Raw genomic sequence first — 24,359 nt, forward strand, 5'->3', positions numbered from 1 at the left:
TATTTAATCCAACGAGTATCTATTATATTGACAAGTAAATCGTGTGACCACTCTTACAATGGAACTGCATGTCCTCAAAGATGGAAGTCAGGCGGGAGGCGAGATCAGGTGGGACAATTCTAGCCAATGAGAGGGTATATACGAGTGTGAACAAAAGGCACAAGTCCGATATAAATTMGTTTTTTTCCTAAGTTGCCGAAATGACACGTGCATCCACTTATATCAGTGCATTCGTAACAACCGAACCATTACGACACTTCTATCCGATCAAATAAGCTTCACGTAGCAAATTAGTAATTGTTTGTTTAACAAATTCGACACTCATTGACCTCCATACAAAAATTCCTCACTTTGATCTTATTTTCGCGGTGACTCTTGTACGTGCGCGTTCCCAAACCCGACGCGTCCTCCCTTTTATCAAAAAATTCCCTCCCATTTCCTATACGTTATCATCATCCACCCACCCTCTTCTGTGATTGAGCGAAAGCCTTGTTTACGCGCGCGCGTTCCCAACAGACACCAGTGGGGAGCTGTCCAGCCAGCGATTTGAAGTAGTCTTCTTGCCCGGCTACTGCTGTCTCTTGTCTGTCCAGGAATGAGAAGTGATGGCCGGCTCTGCAACAGAGGAGAAAACCTTCCGAAGGTTCTTGGAGCTCTTCCTCCGAGAGATGAGGCCACCACTCCAGGAGAACGACCCTGTGCCAATGCGCCCTTTATCGGACCTCACCTCGGCGGACGAAGTGGAAGGGGAATGCCTCGATATGTGTCTTCAGCACCTGTGCAAATAGTAAGTACCGATTTGATTTTATAAATTGTTTTGTATGAAGCTTAAACGAACGGTTTGTGGTTTGCCTTTTGCATKACCAGTTTCAACTAGAATAGGTCAGGAATTTGGAGTCAACCTAAGTGAACGTACACTATAATTGTGTTGGCTGTAGTCTATTTTACAATAATTTGCTATGACTGATTTACGGAAACACAGTTAATATAAAATATAAGCTACCGATAGCCTACAGTGTTCAAAAAAAAAAGCAGCCTTTTACATTCTGTGAGCAATTTGGTTGCTACATAATTGCTCTCCGGTCAGTTTTGCCGGGTGGCCTGTGAAGCCACTTGCAATGTCCTGACATCGTCATCTCCCATGTTGCCGCTGACGTCATTGGATGGTTTATGTTGTGACATATGTAAGAGAGGAAAGACGAACTTCAAATATATTTCAGCTGTACGTCGGTTCCTCTCCTTCCATTCGTCCATCCAAGTTATTCGAGGTACCGTTAATGTGAATTCACCCTCTCTTTTTGCGTCGCACGACGTCATTTCATTCGTAGGAAGGAACTATTGGATTCCTCATATTAACCATAGCAGACTTTCCGATTCATACAGTTTAGTCGTACAGGCATGACAACAGTATGGAGGTGACACTATACACACTTTGTTCACTATTTCCTGATTTGCCTTTTTTTTTAAACTCAATTTCTGTGTATTCGCAACCATCTTTAGCTCACCTGCGCTCGTGGGCGCGGGCTCCACAATAAATTCAATTCAAAGCAAAATGTGTGTGAGCAGTTTTAGATATATTACGTCACACTCGCATACATAAATAGTACATCAAACCACCGAAGAGACCGAAAAGACAATTGTGAATTTCTCAAGCATGTCGAGGATGATTGCAAATTGATGCTTGTAATTTTGACACCAACAATAAACGACACAACAAGAAGCAAACATAGCCCAGTCTAAAATAGAGCCATTTAATTGCCACTATTAAAGGCACCCAAGTGTTTGGAAATAATGAATACTTGACCTTGTAAATATGAGCTTTCAATGTATTATGTTTGCTCTGTGTTTACTTTACATAGAGCTAGGGAACTCAATGCTGAATTGGAAGTGCTGTGTTCGGTTCCGTGTCAGTAGTTTACTGAAGCTATTCCATATCATACAACAGTATTTTGATGTTCACTCCCTGCCCCATTTCAAAGACCTAATCTTGTTGTGCCAATGCCACCCATTCCGAATGTTTGGGAAGAGACTGAAGCGTTGAGATGAGTTGTTGTAGCAGTATCAGTGTGCTAGATCTGCTTTGCACAAAGAGCTTATTGTCTATGACTGTTTGTTTTATTCAAATTTGCACACAGCTCTGGATGCTGCCAGAGCCTATACTACCAGAACAGACAGTAGGCCTGGTGTTTATATATTGACAGATATTAAATGTAATTGACCCCATGGATAAGCCTACGTTTATCTAATGAGAACTCACATATTATGCATTTATTACACAAAAACAATTTCCATTTGTGGATATTTGCAGTGTTTCCTGGTTCCCTCTCTCTAAAGTTATCATAGTTTGATTATTTGTTTTCCACTGTGTCATTCCTGCAGCTCTAATGATAGTATTTTTAAAGGAGAGCAATGTCTTAATATGGCACAAAGTGAGACACATTCTTACACACTGTGCTGCAAGCATCAGCTCCTGTTGTGTTTCAGCTGAACGTGTGATTATTTTGTCTCTGTTGAAGATCTAATAATAGGCCTGGGAGAGAGGTGGAGATCCCCTTTGCTGCTCTCCCTGTGTGTGTATTCGAAATGGTGGAAATGAACGCAGATGTGGATTTGTGTGTGTGTGTGTGTGTGTGTGTGTGTGTGTGTGTGTGTGTGTACGTTTGCAATGACGCCAGTGTGAATACGATTTTGTCACATTCCCATCCCTGCCTGAGAGATTATAGGCACACATTTGAAAGGTAGAGAAATCAGCTAGGTTTCACACTTATGTGGGGGGGGGGGCATTGTGACAAGGTACACCCGGGCCAGCGTCAGCCGGCTCAGTGTGTGGGTGAGACGCAACCCTCCTCTCAAACTGTCATGGCTGACACGTAATGATACTTCTGGAGGATAAAGGAATCACGACACCGAAATGGGACTGCGCTCGCTATCGTATATKTCACATTTAATGAGAACTCACTTTTGAATTTAACCCAAAAAAGTAGGGTATGATTGTCACGATTCAAAAACATTCAAGTGACAGGAATGCTTTGGCTTTGCGCACAGGAAGCCTGTGCTTATTGTCTGTCTGGATTTCTGAAACAATGTACACAAAGATCATGTACTTATGGAGCCATCAAATATAACAGTTGATCATTATCCAACCATCAAACACTAGTAAGACCATTGACCTTCATTTGAATTTGTACCTACTCTGTGATTGACAGAATATGCTGGAAGCAGCACTGTCGGAAGCAAAGTAGGACGCAGACCTCACTCAGTTATTGTTAACGAGTGGCCACCTCTGTCCCGCTACAGCAGTGCACTTCCTGGGAAGTGTGTGTGTGTGTGTGTGTGTCAGAGCAGCTGACTAATAACCTTTTATTAACAATGCTAATGATGAAAGCAGCTCGGCGTTGCAAACCCAGTCGGCTTGTGTTTGAAGCCGTCACCATCTCCTCATCTGACAAGGCACTTTGAAGCTGGGTGAACTGAGCAGCTTGTCAGGTGTTCCTTACACCCCTTAATGATGGCTGTTGACAAGGGAGTGGGAGAGAGAGGAACAAAATGGATGCAGGCATACATGTCAGCAGGCTCATTTGTCCTCACAATTCCACCATGTCATTATAAAGAAAAAATAACCACAGGAGGAGCCTATGCAATATATGCAATGCATAATTCAACACATATGCTGTGGTGGCTAAAGATAGACATTACTTACTGCCTGACAACTAGTTATGTTGGAACGGCTGTAGAGGCTGTCTTGAGGATGGGTAACAATCATTAGGGGTGCATGGATAAAATCACTGGGGAAGTCAACCCCCCCCCCCCCCAATCCAATATTACAACCTATGTCTTGTGATAATGCATTGTTTGCTCTACAACCTGTTAATTCATATGCCTTGCGACTGTGAAATATAGGCATAAAGGCAGAGACAATCAGAAGTCCTAGTAGCAGATATAAATTCAACCACACTTTTTTGTTTTATCACAAAACCGGATAGCAACCTCTGTCCAGTGAAGTCCACAAAGCATATTGCATGTACAGTAACAGATAGTTACATGACCTACAGCATGGTCAAAGCAAGTTAATGTTTCCGACATTTCGGACCACTAAACATCTATTGGTTTAGAACCACAGAGACTTAAGAAAACAGAAGCTGCCTCCACTATTCAAACACCATTTCAACTTCACAATTTAGTCCAATCAACATAAGCTAAATATAATGTGGATTTCTGTTTGCATGTGTGCATGCATGTTGACTCACCCTAACACCAATGCCATCCTCCTCTCTTTCGTGTTGACGAAACGGTCTATCACTCTGTCATACATTACATGCTTTTATTTTTTGTTGTCTCTGGGCTAACTGGCTAATGCTTGCTCGGTAGCCTAACTTGCATTCATGGGCAACGTTAGCTAGTTAACATTAGCCTTCTACAGTCGTGGCCAAAAGTTTTGAGAATGACACAAATATTAATTTCCACAAGTTTGCTACTTCAGTGTCTTTAGATATTTTTGTCAGATGTTACTATGGAATACTGAAGTATAATTCAAAGCATTTCATAAGTGTCAAAGGCTTTTATTGACAGTTACATGAAGTTGATGCAAGAGTCAATATTTGCAGTGTTGACCCTTCTTTTTCAAGACCTCTGCAATCCCCTGGCATGCTGTCAATTATCTTCTGGGCCACATCCTGACTGATGGCAGCCCATTCTGCATAATCAATGCTTGGAGTTTGTGGGTTTTGTTTGTCCCACCGCCTCTTGAGGATTGACCACACGTTCTCAATGGGATTAAGGTCTGGAGTTTCCTGGCCATGGACCCAAATATCAATGTTTTGTTCCCCGAGACACTTAGTTATCACTTTTGCCTTATGGCAAGGTGCTCCATCATGCTAGAAAAGGCATTGTTCGTCACCAAACTGTTCCTGGATGGTTGGGAGAAGTTGCTCTCGGAGGATGTGTTGGTACCATTCTTTATTCATGGCTGTGTTCTTAGGCAAAATTGTGAGTGAGCCCACTCCCTTGGCTGAGAAGCAACCTCACACATGAATGGTCTCAGGATGCTTTACTGTTGGCATGACACAGGACTGATGGTGGGGCGCTCACCTCGTCTTCTCCGGACAAGCTTTTGATTGAGGTGCAATCTTACTGGCAGCAATATCCTTGCCTGTGAAGCCCTTTTTGTGCAAAGCAATGATGACGGCACGTGTTTCCTTGCAGGTAACCTGGGTTGACAGAGGAAGAACAATGATTCCAAGGACTACCCTCCTTTTGAAGCTTCCAGTCTGTTATTGAAACTCAATCAGCATGACAGAGTGATCTCCAGCCTTGTCCTCGTCAACACTCACACCTGTGTTAACGAGATAATCACTGACATGATGTCAGCTGGTCCTTTTGTGGCAGGGCTGAAATGCAGTGGAAATGTTTTTGGGGGATTCAGTTCATTTGCATGGCAAAGAGGGACTTTGCAATTAATTGCAATTCATCTGATCACTCTTCATAACATTCTGGAGTATATGCAAATTGCCAGCATACAAACTGAGGCAGCAGACTTTGTGAAAATACAATTTATCCCCAATTTGGTGGTATCCAATTGTTAGTAGTTACTGTCTTGTCTCATCGCTACAACTCCCGTACGGGCTCGGGAGAGACAAAGGTCGAGAGCCATACGTCCTCCGAAACACAACCCAACCAAGCCGCACTGCTTCTTAACACAGCGCGCCGGTCCGCCACAGGAGTCGCTAGTGTGCGATGAGACAAGGATATCCCTACCGGCCAAACCCTCCATAACCCGGACGAGGCTAGGCCAATTGTGCGTCGCCCCATGGACCTCCCGGTCGCGGCCGGCTGCGACAGAGCCTGGGCTCGAACCCAGAGTCTCTGTTGGCACAGCTAGCACTGCGATGCAGTGCCTTAGACCACTGCGCCACCCGGGAGGCCCTTGAAAATTTATATTTGTGTCATTCTCAAAACTTTTGGCCACGACTGTACATCTAGCTACATATTGAACTTCCATCCTATCAGGCCAGAGGCACAACAAGTTCTGAATTAATGGTTGGATCAGAATCGCTGTTATAATCTTTGGCCAGTYCGGAGAATTAAGTAAAACCAGGAAAAACAGAAGTCCAAATCCCTATCTCCATTCCTGGAGAATTTAGGAAAGGGCCAATTTTAGCTAGCTGGCCACTGGAGGACAACAACACAATGAGATGCAATAATTCAGGTTTTTCTGTCTGATCTATGCTCTCAATGGGATTTGATAGGAGTGAAGGCCAGCATCCTGGTGTTGCCTCTTCACTGTTGACGTTGAGACTGGTGTTTTGCGGGTACTATTTAATGAAGCTGCCAGTTGAGGACTTGTGAGGCGTCTGTTTCTCCAACTAGACACTCTAATGTACTTGTCCTCTTGCTCAGTTGTGCACCGGGGCCTCTTTCTATTCTGGTTAGAGCCAGTTTGCGCTGTTCTGTGAAGGGAGTAGTACACAGCGTTGTACGAGATCTTCAGTTTCTTGGCAATTTCTCGCATGAAATAGCCTTAATTTCTCATAACAAGAATAGACTGATGAGTTTCAGAAGAAAATCCTTTGTTTCTGGCCATTTTGAGCCTGTAATGAAACCCACAAATGCTGATGCTCCAGATACTCAACTAGTCTAAGGAACACAGGAGTGATGGTTGCTGATAATGGGCCTCTGTACGCATATGTAGATATTCCATTTTTTTTAAATCAGCCGTTTCCAGCTACAATAGTAATTTGCAACATTAACAATGTCTACACTGTATTTCTGATACATTTTTTCTTTTAATGGACAAAAAATTAGCTTTTCTTTCAAAAACTAGGACATTTCTAAGTGACCCCAAACTTTTGAACGGTAGTGTACATTCACCCTCTTGCGAATAGAAGTAAAATTATGAAACGCAGAGAGCCTAAATATAAATTATTTTCTTCCCTTGGCATCAATGAATACATGCCACTGGTAACAATAGAGGGATGGATGGATAGAGGAGGGCCATGACTTGGTTTCAATCCCAATGCCCCCCTTAGGCCTCCCCGTCCAATACCCCCCTTAGCCCTGAGTGTCTCTCGTGGGGTAATGTTCCTCCAAACGGATCAACTAATGGTAGGGAGAAATAATAAATAACCCTATGAAATTGGACATCGCTGCATCACTCGCGATCAGTAGAAGCCACCAAGGCATTGCCTATACCACGCAATTCATTGACGACGACCCTTGTGTTTTCACAATGCCCTGTACTGGCGGCAGTAATAACTTTCCTTGTATTTCTCATGCAACAAATACGTACTTACCATATGAGCAACAAATGAGAACTGCAAAACAACAATGTGCTCGTAATGTGCCCATCCTCTGGCTGTAGTTCAATGTGGATTAGTACTGAAGCAGGACTTTCATTCCATAATAGCGGTTTGACATGTAAAAGTTGCATTTCCTTCACGCAGTAATTTTCTGCAATTTCTTGAGGATACATGATTAACCAGTGGAAGCAATTAAAACTCTTGTTCTGAGATGTGTGTGTGTGTGTGTATATACACCAAACGTTTTAGGGTCAATAAACAGATCGGCTGCATAGCTACGCATCCATAAGCATACTGGTATTTTTATCCTCCACTAAGCAAGAAAAGAGTTAGCTACATTACTTCAGCTTTATTGCCTGACAAATATCTGCAATCTCTAACATTAAAATTACTACAATAAAGAACAATGACAAGTGATTGACTTCGATTTCTTTATGAACTATAAGGCATGCATACAAAATATTTTATACAATTTGCAGATGCTTTAGCTAGATTATTTACATCCACTGGGTTTCACAAGATGACAGCCTGGTTTGCTAGAGTCCCTAAAACATTAAACAACACGTATTACTAAATGTATAGCTATCTGGCTAATGTCAGCTTGTAAATAGCTATTTTTGTAAATTAACTTATGACAAAAATATGCATAATTGTTTGACTACAAACATGCCTCTTAACTGTATTTTTTTGTTGTCGCATGATTCATATTAAGTTTTACTTACATTTGCTTCCATCCTAGTACTTTTGTCAGCCATTATTCTAGAAACTCGCCAGAGTTGGTTCATAGAGCTTCATGGGAGTTTTGGGAAACACTTGATAGAAAGTCTGCGTCTCAATTCGCTTCATTTGGAGGGCAGACTAGAAGGCTGAAAAGGCACTACACCTCGCTCAAAGTTGAATTGGGATACCATTTACATTTACATTTAAGTCATTTAGCAGACGCTCTTATCCAGAGCGACTTACAAATTGGTGCATTCACCTTATGATATCCAGTGGAACAACCACTTTACAATAGTGCATCTAACTCTTTTAAGGGGGGGGGGGGTTAGAAGGATTATTTTATTATCCTATCCTAGGTATTCCTTAAAGAGGTGGGGTTTCAGGTGTCTCCGGAAGGTGGTGATTGACTCCGCTGACCTGGCGTCGTGAGGGAGTTTGTTCCACCATTGGGGTGCCAGAGCAGCGAACAGTTTTGACTGGGCTGAGCGGGAACTGTACTTCCTCAGAGGTAGGGAGGCGAGCAGGCCAGAGGTGGATGAACGCAGTGCCCTTGTTTGGGTGTAGGGCCTGATCAGAGCCTGAAGGTACGGAGGTGCCGTTCCCCTCACCACTCCTCATACCACTCCGACTTGATGGGGCTTGCGGGATCGCGCAAAACAGAGGGGGAGGGCTAGGAGTGGGGTGGGGGTTTGTGTATTGGGATTGAGCCTAAGCCTCCTCCTTCCCCATTCCCTCCACTCTCTTGTCTCCTGCTGCCCCCGGTACCCCCACTGGGAGGGCTGATGGACAGTAATTGAGAGGAGAGCTCTCCTAATCTTAATTAAACAGGCACGTCTCACACAGCTGTAAACAACCATGCGCACATCCGGATTCCTCCAAGAAATGCATTCGCGAGYGCGCGCACACACACACACAGTTTGCTTCTGTTCAGTGCTGGAGTAACAGTGTGTGGTGTTGGAAGCGCTGCAACTGACAGCTGCGTTAATGAGCACTGCTGTGCGACCGGATTGGACATCAGAAGAGCAGGGGAGACATTTGCATGTTTCACACTTGACTACATCTCCTCATTCATAACGCAACAGGAAGAGGGGGGCTCATCTGTTCCCTCACCCAAAGTGCCTCAGTCCTAATGGACTACCACAGCGTCGCAGAGTTGTACTGGATCAAGCGTGGTTTTCCATTCACATCTTAATAACTACAATGTAATTACAATGTTAGTGCAATCTTGCAGTTGTTCAGGATTAATGAGACAACTGTAATCAGGCCTACAATTTGTCCATCTCACAAAAGACTGATGAGATGCTCTGTTTCCGAATGATCAATTCCACTCATTTTTCAGCTCTCACATCAAATAGTGCTTTACATGAAAACGAATAATGTATTTATGCACTAGAGCACCCTGATGAAATTGTCCTGTTCATTTTTTGTGTCAAGCCAAAGTCTGGCTAAGAGCTTTTTGGCATCGAATTAGAGCGTGATTGTTCTTCAGCAACATTGACAGCAGCTGCTCCCAAAACACACACGCACAAAATAATTAGATGGAGATTTTACAGAAGACACATTGCAGGCATCTGGTTTAGAGAGAGAGAAAGAAGGAATCCGTCAGCCTCCCTCATGTGTCATAAATCTCGAGACGAGCAGTGGCGATCTGTCATTCAGGGCAGGTGAGAGCCTCACCTGTTGTTTTTTTTGCCTGTTTTTTGCATGTTATTTTGGTAATAATTAGTGTCCACATATCAGTTGGTTAACAATATAAAAACACATTTTTTGAGTGAATAAAGCCTCATACAAACATGGTCTCTTTCTTGCTTTCTTGAGTAAGGCAGCTCCAAAATACAGGTGTTTCAGCCTAGCTCTGCTTTCTGTAGGCGTTGGTAATCTTCTCTAGTTGCGCCGTGATTGGCTCAGTGTACTGTCACTCATGGGGACACTACGTCACCGCAGAATCTACAGGGAGAGCTAGAAAGTTCAAGCCCCCTTGGGTGCTGCAATAGATTTACATTAGAAGTGCTCATCCAAGAAGGCTCAAGGTCATTGGCCACAGATAAAATGACGTAAAATCACATTATATCTACCGTAGCTTTGATTGGACTGATTATGTCAGCATCATTGAATTTAATTTATTTTGGGTAAAATACATCTACAACAAAATGTACAATGTGGACCCAGAGGATATCACTTGAAAGTATTAATTAAAACGCTTGTTTCCAAAGTGGAACTCGATGGTAAAAACAACAACACATATAATGATTAAAAGACAAGACAAAATTATAAACCACCATAAATACATTCATTTATATTGACATCCTAAAAAGTGGCACTATTCACTGCACTTCTCCCTAACCTTAAAAATCAACCATTTTCATTTCACACTAAAACAATCTATTCATTGCACATCATACCCATCATTACATATATCTTTATGTACATATTCTTTATCCCTTTACACTTGTGTGTGTATAAGGTAGTAGTTGTGGAATTGTTAGGTTAGATTACTTGTTGGTTATTACTGCATTGTCGGAACTAGAAGCACAAGCATTTCGCTACACTCGCATTAACATCTGCTAACCATGTGTATGTGACTAATAAAATTTGATTTGATTTGATTTGATTCAAATAAATACACCTGACCAGCAGTAGGGGGCACAAGGGGCAGTGGTGTGGTTTCTMTTACTTAGATAACATTGTCCAAATTAAAACCTTTTCCTGCTTTTTAAAGCTATTTCTACTTTTTCTTTGCTTGATCTCCAGGGGGAGGCTATTCCATAGACAAATGCCTGTATAGAAAAACGTGCTCCTCGCAGTACTTTTRACTGTTGGTATTTTACAAGACACGGCAACTACTGTAGCTATCTAGTCAACTTGCTAGCTTCTTCAGTGGACGTTGAACACAATTTCTACCGACAAATGTGTTCAATTACAGCCATGTTATCAAAGGGTTGGTATTGTAACTGTGTTGGTTATAGACCATATCAATGTGGTTTTTCATATAACCAGGGGCACGATCATTTAAGATGTCAAACATATGATTAAGTTTAAGTTGGTCCACTCTGGACTCCAAAGGAAACAAGCCCACCTACCGGAACTCCAGTACCCCTATGTGGATCCTATGGGACATTCAGCATATACCTGAAAACATTATTTTCATTGCATCATCTTTTCCAGCTTTTTTGATAGCCCTCAATACCAAGCAGAGCATGCATGATCAAAATGACACTGAATCAAGGTTGAGACTAGCAGTTTCTTAACTTTGATGTTAAAATATCTAGCATTAGGATATAAACATTTCAATTTATTCACCATTTTAGAAGGAATTTGGCAGCAATCAGGTCTCCAGAAAGGCACTGATCTATGGACACACCAAGATAAGTTAGATTCAATATCCTTGCCTGCACAGTTTGCCTTTATCTTGTCAGCCCTAAACAATCTACGTTTTGTTCCAAACAAAATCGATTCAGTTTTTCCCAAATGTAGTGACCATTTTTTGCCAGTTAACCAATCTCTAACAAAATGTAATTCCTTACTCAGGGTCTCATCTATGTAAACTGTATCCTTCCCTGATACCAGTATGGCTGAGTCATCAGCATAAAGCAGGAGTTTGCACTTTACTGTATCTGGCATATCATTAACRTATATAAGAAATAAGAGAGGCCCTAAAATTGATCCCTGCGGTATTCCACAGGATGTTTCTTTGGCCTCTGACAGAACATCACCAACATTACATACTTGTGTTCTGTTGGTCAGATAAGACCTAAACCAATTAACTGCTACAACATTTAGACCCATGCATTTCAGTTTCATCAGGAGAATATCATGGTCCACAGTGTCAAAAGCTTTCTGCAAGTCTAACATGACCCTACCTGTATAGTTCCTCTTCCCACTTTCCTGCTTGATGTGGTCAAAAAGGTGGTTACGGCAAGTATTAGTGGAATGAGCTATTCTAAAGCCAGATTGGAATTCATAAAGTAGTTTGTGCTCGAAGGTATCCCTCAAGTTGATTAAAAACTAATCTCTCAACAACTTTGGATAAGGTGCTGAGGATCGACACAGGCCTATAGTTTCCTTCATATGTTTTTCTGCTCGTGTGGAGCGGAACCACACGGGCTGTTTTGAGATCATTGGGAAATGTTCCACTACTAATAGAAAGGTTTACAATATGCGTTATCATTTTAGCTGTAACACATGCACTATCCTTTATGAATCTTGCAGGAAGGTTATCCAGCCCAGTTGCTTTGTTTGTGCTCATTAAGCATAGTAGATTGGAAACTTTGTCCTCTGTTACCATGCACAGCTCAAACAAATAATTTGTGATACCTTTGCTATGGTAAAAGTTGTTCATGAAAGACTGGCCATAGTGTCCAGAGCAGGTCGGTAACTTCTTAACCAGAGACAAGGCTATAGTGGTAAAAACTTGTTAAAATAATTTGCAACCTTTTCCTGGTCATTGCATAAAACATCAATATCCAGGCCAATACTACAGGATTTTAACTTTCTGTTTTTGAGCCAATGTCCTTTAAATGTTCCACAGTTTACAAGGCTGATGTAAGTTGTCATTAACAGCGTCTTTGTAATGTTGGGATTTGGCCTTATCCATTTTGTATTTTGCCTGGTTTCTACAGTTAATATAACCTTCATAATCTTGTTGAAGATCTGTTCTTCTGAATCTGGCCAGGTAGCAATCCCTTTTCCTTATGAGGTCTAAGATCTCGGAAGTGATCAATTTCACTGACCGCTGTTTGATTTGAATTTGTTTCATCGGAGATAGAGGGTCGAGTGAAATACCAAGCTTGATCAACATCACAGTTTAGTACATGAGACCAATATAAAATTCCAAGTACTTCTACAAAAGTTCCTTCGGGTATTGTTTCATAGACCTTCATGTAGTTATAACTGATTAAAGTTATACAGAGAAATTTCAGACAAGACAACTGGGAACTCGGGAAAAAACGAGCTCCGACTGGGAAAATACATGTAACCTCCTCACCAGGCTTGAATTTGACTCTCACGATATTACTTTACTTAGAATATCTCAACAGCATGGGATATTAGGTGAGAAGGACATCTCCAATAAAAATCCCTATTGTAAACTCGCTAGGGTGATGACAACTAGGGTATTAACTTCAGATAGAATGATTCGAGATTTTTGTTATTATATAAGGATATGCTTTTCCATGCATTAAATGACCACCAATGCAACAGACATAAGGTTCAAGATGTATATTTCCACATTTTTWATGTACCACATCAAAAGAAATGAAAATAATAACCCCCAATTTTTCACAACCCATATCCAAATGACTTGCAAGCTTGGTTAAACCCGATGGCACGCGTTGGAGCTTAAAAAGATTGACAACATTCATGAAGTCCCAAAGCTGTCTCTTATACACATCTAGATGTGTATAAGAGACAGGTGCAGGTGTGTTTGTTCGGGAGAAGAACATAGTGATAGGCAGCTGTTGTCGCTCTTTTTTCTTCTTTGCAAAAAGATCCTTGTACACCGACATGCCACCATCGATTACGTTGGAGAACTGTAATGAACGGCTCATCAAAGGGTCCCATTCCTCAGCTACTCGCTTAAGTTCAGTGGCCATTCGCACCATGGTTGCTAAGCGACCAAGCGTTAGTCCTTCCTTCCTTCCTGGCCAACTTAATGTAAATTTGCCAAGCTGTTTTATGTACGTACACATAACTGCACGAGACGACAAAAATGATAGCACAATTCGTAGCATGTTTTGATACAAGAAGCGGGAGTGAGTTTTTAGCGAATCAGAATGCAGAGCACAATGCACCAAAAAAAAAAAAAAATGCATTATGAAAATCCGCGAAATAGCGAATCCGCGATAAGTGAACCGCGAAGTGGCGAGGGATCACTGTATAGCAGTTCCGTGCAGGTGTCCTCGCAAGATCCACAGCAAGCACATCTATCAATGCAGACAGTACTCCTTAGCAGCAACAGATATCCCATGGAAACATGAACTCGTTAATCTTCCACAAGCAATTCTCTCCAGGTCTCGCACGATGCTAGGTTAACCTCGAGCTGTCAAATACCTCCATGATGAGACGGTAGCTTCAGTCTCTACTAAGTCTTTCTTAACAACATAAAAATAACTCTTATAAAATCAAATCAGTATTTCCCTTCAAAACTCAGTAGATATGGGTTTTGTTCTATTTTTATTGTCTTCTTTCATAGTTTTTCTTCACCAACACTGATAATGTCTCTCCATCTCTCAACATATCGCCCTCTTTTTTCAAAGTCTCTTTCTCAAAGTCCTCAGGTTAACCAGGTCAACTCTCCCATTGGCCACAGCTTAACAAGCTACCTTATTGGTCAAAACTTAAACTTAAAAGTAAACCAACCTATTCACTTGTACATTTAAATAAATATTTCTTAAAAATAAATGCAAAAATGACATTACAATTCAGGAGCAATTCGATCACCTTTTTAATCTAATACCAATTAATTATAACAAATAAACTCCATAATTGGTTTTAACAAGGGTATTACATACAATTTGAATGGTCATCCAACTCGGGAACTCTGGCCTCTTTCTGAAGATCACTGACGTCATGATTCAACCTTGTTTTTTTCCGAGTTCCCAGTTGTCTTGAAAGCACCATAAATCCAGTGAATGCCAGACTTTGATGTAAAGGTTTGATGGCAAAATTTGCCCAGAAGGACGACCACCGTGCCGCCTTCCTGTTCAAGTGAGCACAGCACAACGGTGAGTCCAAAAATGTCTTGTATGATCTGCATAAATAATGTAATATGCCAGGGAGATATGTATACTGTAGCTAAGAAAGTAATACTAAGTGTATGTTGTGTAGTAAGCTCACCCTAATAATTTGGTCCCTTTCCCCTTAAGAACTTAGTCTACTGTTCTGACTTGGTGGTGCACATGTACGTAGCCTAGAGCCTGTTTTAGAGAAATGTCATCATTGAATATTGTAAGAGCTTTCTTTGTCTGCTTATATGCCCCCTTTATTTATCCTAYGGTTCTGACTTGGTGTACAGGAAGAATACTGTAAGAACGGCCCATGTTCTGAATTCTGTAGTTGTACATTTCAAAAGTGCTGAACAAATGGTTGTATTGACTACGTACATCTTAGCTCGCTTATTAATGTCTTAATCGAAGTTACAGATTGCCTCTTATCCGCTCATCGTTCCCTTATGCCATAGTTTGTACATCTCAATTGTTATAGGCATATTGCTTATGTAGGTCTATCTCATTAGTATCTTATTCATCATTTTAGGCAATGTTGCAATAATTTAATTGTTTTGCTTACTTTGTGTATTATAATTAGCTCATGTGCTTTTCTTGAAGAGGGGGAGATACTATATAATGTTGTTGGGTCTGTAACCATGTTTGCCAGTGACATTCTCATCCCATTCAAATATTTGTTTTCAACAAAAAGTTCAGTAATAGACCCATGTAATTCCAGTTGATATTGCTAGGGTTGTTTTGTTTGCGGAATGCGCTGTCTGTGCAGCGGTATATTGTATATAAAAGTGGATCCTCATGATTGTATTTCCTTCCTTTTTAGACCACATAGGCCTAATAAAATACTTAAAATGGTAGGCTTACCGAGTGTCTCTGTTTGTCTGTGTGAGTGTGTGTGGTGACTTAAAGAAGAGTAAAGTTAAGGCCTCAACATCTTGCTGAATTTATCTGAACTAACATCTATCTGAATTTCTGTCAGTGTCCATTTTTAAAGTGCTGAAGGAATAGGCCTACCTCATCGCAGCTCGTTTGCTTGCACTTGCTTTTTACTTAAAGCTAAGTGTTAATGATATAAGAATAAACATTATGAATTTACTGAACATAAATGTAATGTTTGTATGGTTCGAGTTATTGAATTTATTTAAACCCCTAAATTACCCTCAAGTTTTACTGATAGACTTATAGGCCTACCAACTTACAGACTGGGGCGCTAGAGAAGTTGATCCCAGTGAGAATTGGTGGATAAAAGCGACCAAAACATTTGACCTCAACAAACCACAAATCAATAGAGTGAGATCATGACACATTACCTCAGCAGAGAGAGGTCATTAGTACCTGTGATTTCCAACCAGGGTTAATCTCCACTACACTCTTTTCTAATTAAGGCAGATGCATTGCTTAATGGGAGTGATAAATCAAAGCAACGAAGCATTAGTGGTCATGCTAGGCTATGTCATACCTTGACCCATAGCACGAGTTCAGCAATGTTGCGCAATCAACAAGATCTTATGTAATGTGTTCTTAGTATGCTGTAACACCGTTTTTCTATATCCTTTAAAAAAAAAGAGAGATACTGTGCACAGGCACAGCAGTTCAGGCCTGTTGAATCCTAGTCATGACTTGCCCAGGAAACAGGTGGTAGAAGTGAACACGTCTCCTCAATGCCTTTCCTTTGTAGCCAAAGGCAGAATTAACTGTTTTTTTGCACTTGCAATTGATGCTGCTCAATTTAGAATTCCCCACTAGGCTAAACAAGGGCTAGAGAGAGCCAGAGAAAAAGGCTCCGTAAGGATTCACAAGTCATTACTTACAAATCAGTGAAGGCGTCCTCTGCTTACTGTATATATACTGCCATTAATGATCGTGTTCCTCCGAGGCCGATATTAATTAGGACTTCATACCTTCTGTCTTCATGCAGGATTGGGGTTATCAATGAGTCTGGGGGGGAGACGTTTTTGTCTGCTGTGTTGTAGCTCCTAGAGAACAGTGTCCCTCTGCCTAAAGGGAGCTGTGTTCTCTTTTTCAGACCACTGGAGGTCTCTGACTCTGTGCCTTTCTCTGCCATAGACATTAAAACAAGTAGATGGTGATAGGAATACGTGGATGACGTCAGCGCTATGGAAAACTCCTGATGGCGCATGAAAACGGGAAGTATTTGAATTTGAAGCATTCCATATTGCTGAATGGCACCAGAAATGTATAAGGATCATGGTGAAAGTGGCCGTAACTAGCAAAATATCATGGGAAACGTAGTTGTTTTCATCCTGCCTGAGAGAGTCAACCCAACTTTTGTTTTAATGTCTATGGTATGAGGGCGCGAGCCTCCTCGTTGGTCTCTGTCAGAACGTGGTCATGTGTGACAATGTGTAGCAAACTTTAAAATAATTCACTGTGGGGATCAAACTTGATCATAATAAACACTTTTTACACTTTTTACTTTTTAAAGCATTCCATGTTTTGGGGTTTCTAGGCCAGACCAGGGCTTTTGGCACTGCTAGGCTGCTATACTGTAGCCGACCAGCAGAGCTTGTGACTTCACGCTCCAGACTGGACACTGGGGGCCTGCTCTTGTCTCTCTGACACTAGTGAGGTCTCTGCGCTTTGCTTTGCCAACACTTACACTGACCAAAAATATAAACGCAACATGCAACAATTTCAAAGATTTTACAATTTTCAAAGAGTTCATTTTAGGAAATCCGTCAATTGAAATAAATAAATTAGGCCTTAAGCTATGGATTTCACATGACTGAGGTGACCATTAGACTGAATTTGTTTGAGGGGACAACTGTCTTTTAAAAATTTAATTCACAATTTACCACTCTCACATGCTCATTTCTGCCCAATATAAACCAACGATGTACCTACCTTTTTGTAGCATTTCTGACAATGCTAACATCTTTTCAGCCGAATCTGAATTCTTAAACCGGGTTCAACTCGGTTGATGCACAACAGTAGCAGTTAGCTCGTAGAAGGCTAGCAGTTGTACTGTAGCTAGCTAGATAACACCAATTAGATGAGAAGCAAAAGGAAGGTAGCTAGCTAGCTAGCTATGTATATTTTGCTATGGAAGGTTTTTCATATGGGTGAAGTCATCTGTGTAAACTGCTGACCTGGACACTTGGGTGTAATCAGTACGCTCCCTCCACTGTCAATGCCATTCTTGTCATTATAATCCAAATTTGCGCTGACCTGATCAACACAGTGTCAGGTTATTTTTCAATCTGTTCCCGAAAACCTGAAGTTACCAACAACGATGAGACAGCCTACAGGGAGAAGGTGAGGGCTCTGGGAGTGGGGTGCCTGGAAAATAACCTCTCACTCATTGTCAAAAAAACTAAGGAGATGATCGTGGACTTCAGGAAACAGCAGAGGGAGCACTCCCCATCCACATCGATGGGACTGCAGCTTCAAGTTCCTCGCTGTACACATCACTGACAAACTGAAATGGTTCACCCACACAGACAGTGTGGTGAAGAAGGCGCAACAGCACCTCATCAACCTCAGGAGGCTAAAGAAATTTGGCTTAACACCTAAAATCCTCACAAACTTTAACAGATGCATAATTGAGAGCATCCTGTCGGGCTGTATCGCCGCCTGGTACGGTAACTGCACTGCCCACAACTGCAAAGCTCTCCAGAGGGTGGTGCGGTCTGCCCAACGCATTACCGGGGGCAAACTTCCCATCCTCCTGGACACCTACAGCACCCGATGCCATAGGAAGGCCAAAAAGATCAAGGACATCAACCACCCGAGCCACTGCCTGTTCACCTCGCTATCATCCAGAAGGCGAGGTCAGTACAGGTGCATCAAACTGGGAACGAGAGGCTGAAAACAGCTTCTATCTCAAGGCCATCAGACTGCTAAATAGCCATCACTAGCACATCAGAGGAGGTTGCCTATAAACATAGATTAGGAATCACTGGCCATACTGTACTCCATACTATTCTACGCTATCTTAGTCACTTTAATTGTGTGTAAATATCTTAGTCAAATGCTGCTCTGTCATATATGTATATATTCTTAATCCATTCCTTAGATTTGCGTGTATTTTGGGTATATGTTGTGAAACTGTTAGATATTACTTGTTAGATATTACTGCACTGTCGGAGCTAGAAGCACAAACATTTCGCTACACCCGCAATAACATCTGCTAAACACGTGTATATGACCAATAAATTAGATTTTTATTTTTTTATTTGATACAATCATAATGATTATTGCTTGCTTGCTCGACCTGTACTCAGTCAAAAGAAAAACCCATGTTTGCTAACTTGGTTACCTATGTGATCAAATAAAACTGTTTTTAACACAACTGTTTTAGACCATTTTTTTAACCAAGCAAGATAAATAAACATTCACTCAGTACTGAGTGAATAAACAAAAACATTTTGGTATAAACCCGTGCTGTTATCACCAGACTGTCCATTTAAATAGTGTCAAGTTGACATATCTATTACAGGGTTCGTAGCGTAATGGTTGGTGTCATCGCCCTGGGACTTGAAGGTCCTGGGTTTGACTAACGGGATATTGTGACAGTTCTCTTTTGTATAACAAATTTGAAAATTTGCTGTTTTTGATGGCCCCGTACTTTTCCCGAAACAGACGCACGGTGTGTGCTTATTTTCATTTATTAGGTGTCTCGTAAAATAGCCTTTTGGATTCGTTGGGCATTGTTGATTGGCAAGGGACAGGCAGTGTTGTGTACTAGTGCTTCCGTCTTGCTACTACGGAGGTGAGAACGTGGAGAGACCAGCTCTCAAACTCTCAAGGAAGATATTGTTGCCCTCATCTGCCAGATGCACGCCATCCCTATGGTACAAATGCACACGATAAGTTGCACAGGTTGTGAACGTTTCTCCTTCTCAGGCGCCACTTTCTGTCATTTGAGAGGTTAAGAAATTTGTCAAGCTGGCCCACGTGGAGCTGACAAACGACTTAAGCTTATTCATATGCACACAGTACATCGCACACTATCAGTAGCCCTTATGTATGTTCTGTTACAAATGCTGTGAGTACTCCCATCTGTTTTCATATGTATATTGTCATTTATAAATGTGGGAATGTGTGCTCTTTTACTATAGTTGAACAGCTGTGTGCAGCATTATTAAGAACATTTGTAGCTGGAGCACCTATCTAATGTCAGATTTGTAAATATGTATTCTTAAGTGTTTTGTACTTGTCGAATGACTTTGTATTTTACATGTGTTTCTCAGAAGTTTATCATTTGTCAGTGTTTATATCAGGAGTTACCAAAATTACTATTGACAAGCCTATGCAGGCTTTTTGTTCAAGCCCAGTGTTACCACACCTGATTCTACTACTCAGCTGTTCATCAAGACCTCAGCTGTTCAACAAGACCTCAGCTGTTCATCAAGACCTCAGCTGGTCAACAAGACCTCAGCTGTTCATCAAGACCTCAGCTGTTCATCAAGACCTCAGCTGTTCATCAAGACCTCAGCTGTTCATCAAGACCTCAGCTGTTCATCAAGACCTTGAATAGTAGAATCAGGTGTGGTATAACTGGGCGTGAACAAGAAAGCTTGCATAACCCTGTAGCTCTTCAAGAGCAATTGTGGCCATTCCTGAATTATATGTACAAAGTTGACTATATCTGATAAACATACGTTTGATTGTAAATTGTATACTGGAAAATTTGCTGTTATTATATTAAATAAATACGAATAACTACATTATTTCTGTTGTCATTTGTCATTATTGTGTACTTTTACTTTACTTTTAATTGCATAATTTTTTCTGTGTTATAATGTTGTATAATAATGTTGTATAATCACCTTCCGGTGTAAAAACCATGGAAAGTAATCATTCTTTTTTAGATATAGGCCTATTGTAAATGTGTATTATTGTATCGTCATCTTTATTGCAAAAGTAAACTTTAAGCTACATAGTCATTTGGCAGAGGTAATGAACTCTCCATTGTTCAGCACAGCAATTGATAAAACGACCATTTAGAAAAACAGTTGTGTCAAGTTGGCTGGATGTCCTTTGGGTAGTGGACCATTATTGATACACACGGCAAACTGTTGAGCATGAAAAACCCAGCAGCGTTGCAGTTCTTAACACAAAGCGGTGCGCCTTGTACCTACTACCATACCCCGTGCAAAGGCACTTAAATCTTTTATCTTGCCCATTCACCCTCTAAATGGCACACATACACAATCCATGTCTCCGTTGTCCCAAGGCTTAAAAATCCTTCTTGAACCTATCTCCTCCCCTTCTTCACTGATTTGAAGTAGATTTAACAAGTGACATCAATAAGGGATCATAGCTTTCATCTGGATTCACATAGTCAGTGTCATGGAAAAAGCATAATGTTTTGTACACTCAGTGTATATGAGTGACTGTGTCAAACATAACAAATCATGCTTTTTATGTTGGGTACCTACTTACCAAAAAAGATCTTTATGAAAAATATTAATTTTTCAATGATATGCATTGTTAAAATAAAGGTTTAAGGAAATACAGACAGCCACCACCGTACCAAAAAAACAACTCACTCAATCAAATCTGGTGTTGTAAGTATAAAAGCAAAGCATGTTTTCATGGATGAAAAAAGTATTTAAATGTAGTGGAATGGGTTAATGTCTTTGTCGGGTGAGAAGAATGCCATGCATTACCTTTGTAATGAGTATGAATTAGGCTGTTTGAGGTTTGAATCCTAAGCAACCTGCCTGTTGCTGGAAAATCTTGGTAGAGCATGGATGAAGTTTGCATTGTGGCGCTCGTGAATTTMCTTTCTTTTTTGGCTTCAGACCAATGTCTACTTCTCACTTAAAACAGTTTTTAGTTTTTAATTATAAGCCAAATCTAAAATGTTCTGATTACATGTATCACTTTTTAGCCTAACAATCAATGGTAGCATAATTCTAAACCAGTAAAGTCAATGATCATCTCTCAAGGTCTTGTTTGAAAATGTTTATTTATGTCAGGTTTTGAAACACCTAGGCAAAAATAGAAAAGGTTCAAATGAACAAAAGCACTTTAGGGTACATATGGGCCTAACAGCCTACGTAGGCCTATTAATAGGAATGCTAGGCAATGATAATTAAATAGGCTAAATAAATCAACGCCAAACATACAGTAGGCCAAGAATAAATGCAAGTTGTGTCACATGCAGAAGTACAGTGAAATGCTTAACTTGTATGCTCTAACCAACAGTGCATTAACCTATCAAAATAGTATAACTAATACAAATTATAAATATTTATAATAAAGAAAACAAGAAATAAGATTGGAAGCTATATACAGGGTTAGTACCAATAGCAAATTTACAATATGCAGGGATACTTGAGTATAGATACGGTGCATTCGGAAAGTATTCAGACCCCTTGACTTTTTCCAAATGTTGTTACGTTACAGCCTTATTCTAATATGGATTAAATACATGTTTTTCCTCATCAATACCCTATAATGACAAAGCGAAAACAAGTTACTACTAATAAAAAACAGATACCTTAGTTACATAAGTATTCAGACCCTTTGCTATGAGATTCGAAATTGAACTCAGGTGCATCCTGTTTCCATTGATCATACTTGATGTTTCTACAACTTGATTGGAGTCCAMCTGTGGTAAATTCAATTGATTGGGCATGATTTGGAAAGGCACACACACCTGTCTATATAAGGTGCCACAGTTGACAGTGCATGTCAGAGAAAAAAAACAAGCCGTGAGGTTGAAGGAATAGTTTGTAGAGCTCGAGACAGAATTGTGTCGAGGCACAGATCTGGCGAAGGGTACCAACACATTTCTGCAGCATTGAAGGTCCCCAAGAACAGTGGCCTCTATCACTCTAAAATGGAAGAAGTTTGGAACCACCAAGACTCTTCCTAGAGCTGGTTGCCCGGCCAAACTGAGCAATCGGGGAGAAGGGCCTTGGTCAGGGAGGTGATGGTCACTCTGACAGAGCTCCAGTGTTCCTCTGTGGAGATGGGAGAACCTTCCAGACGGTAGAGTAGCCAGACGGAAGCCACTCCTCAGTAAAAGGCACATGAGCGCTTGCTTGGAGTTTGACAAAAGGCACCTAAAACAGGGGTTCTTAAACCTTTTCAGCTTGGGACCCAAATTAGAAATTCTGTGTTTTCCTGGGACCCAAGCTTAGGAAAATAGGCAACTATACATACATATCAGTACATTTCATTGCCCTTATGCCTAAAACAAATGCAATACAGACAAAAACAAATAACAATTAAATTAATTATCCATATAAATATCTATTCATCTATTCATGTTTATTTCCCCCCATTAAAAACACTATTACATATCTGTCTAGGTTGGAACTGTTGCTGTACAATACATTATTTTCATTCTGAACTGGAATCAACCGATTGATCACATCACACAGATGAATAACAGAACACACACACACCGGCTTTTTGATAGTGCAACCCTAAGTAACAGTACAGATGAAAAATGATCAGGCCTACTGTACATCTTACTGTAGAAATTATTGTAGAAAGAAAGTCTAGGTTGGAACTGTTTCTGTTAAAATACAATGCATATTTTTTATTATGAACTAGAATACTGATTGGTCACCACACAGATGTAGACCAGAAAACACACACACAGTCCTAATGAGAGCATGTCTATTCTGGGTTCCGTTTTTGACAGTGCAACACAAGTCATACTCAGCCTTGAAACTGTTTCTGTACTTGTTTTTTAAGTATGTCAGAATTGAGAACCCTGACTGCATAGGTACGGTGGGGAGAACAAGTATTGGATACACTGCCGATTTTGCAGGTTTTCCTACTTACAAAGCATGTAGAGGTCTGTMATTTTTATCATAGGTACACTTCAACTGTGAGACAAAAATCCAGAAAATCACATTGTATGATTTTTAAGTAATTAATTTGCATTTTATTGCATGACATAAGTATTTGAATACCTACCAACCAGTAAGAATTCCGGCTCTCACAGACCTGTTAGTTTTTCTTTAAGAAGCCCTCCTGTTCTCCACTCATTACCTGTATTAACTGCACCTGTTTGAACTCGTTACCTATATAAAAAACACCTGTCCACACACTCAATCAAACAGACTCCAACATCTCCACAATGGCCAAGACCAGAAAGCTGTGTAAGGACATCAGGAATAAAATTGTAGACCTGCACAAGGCTGGGATGGGCTACAGGACAATAGGCAAGCAGCTTGGTGAGAAGGCAACAACTGTTGGCGCAATTATTAGAAAATGGAAGAAGTTCAAAATGACGGTCAATCACCCTCGGTCTGGGGCGCCATGCAAGATCTCACCTCGTGGGGCATCAATGATCATGAGGAAGGTGAGGGATCAGCCCAGAACTACACGGCAGGACCTGGTCAATGACTAGGTCTGGGAGAGCATAGCTCTTGGGTGTACATACTATCTTCTTCACCCAAACACGGCGAGTGGAGTTTAGACCACCAGTATTTTGTCTCATCAGACCACATGACCTTCTCCCATTCCCTCCTCCTGGATCATCCAGATGGTCATTGGCACACTTCAGAGGCCTGGATCTGCGCTTGGTATTTTGGAGCAGGGGACTCTCGTAGCGCTGCAGGTTTTAATCATGACTGGGTAGTGTGTTACCTAATGGTTCTTTTTTTGACGACTGTGGTCCCAGCTGCGTCTTCAG

At 40.9% G+C, this 24,359-nt stretch overlaps 1 protein-coding gene across 1 annotated transcript in view; it reads left to right on the forward strand.

Moving 5' to 3' along the window:
* The first annotated feature begins 506 nt into the window (after positions 1-506).
* The window catches only part of ppm1e (protein phosphatase, Mg2+/Mn2+ dependent, 1E), a 104,689-nt gene continuing 80,836 nt past the window's right edge, over positions 507-24,359 (forward strand). Inside the window, exon 1 of the mRNA XM_023969254.2 lies at positions 507-787. Within this exon, the coding sequence (XP_023825022.1) occupies positions 606-787 (182 nt within the window). The 5' untranslated portion in view covers positions 507-605. The remainder of the gene's footprint in view (positions 788-24,359) is intronic.

Source organism: Salvelinus sp. IW2-2015, linkage group LG23, assembly GCF_002910315.2.
Source record: "Salvelinus sp. IW2-2015 linkage group LG23, ASM291031v2, whole genome shotgun sequence".
In the NCBI taxonomy this organism is placed as follows: Eukaryota; Metazoa; Chordata; class Actinopteri; order Salmoniformes; family Salmonidae; genus Salvelinus; species Salvelinus sp. IW2-2015.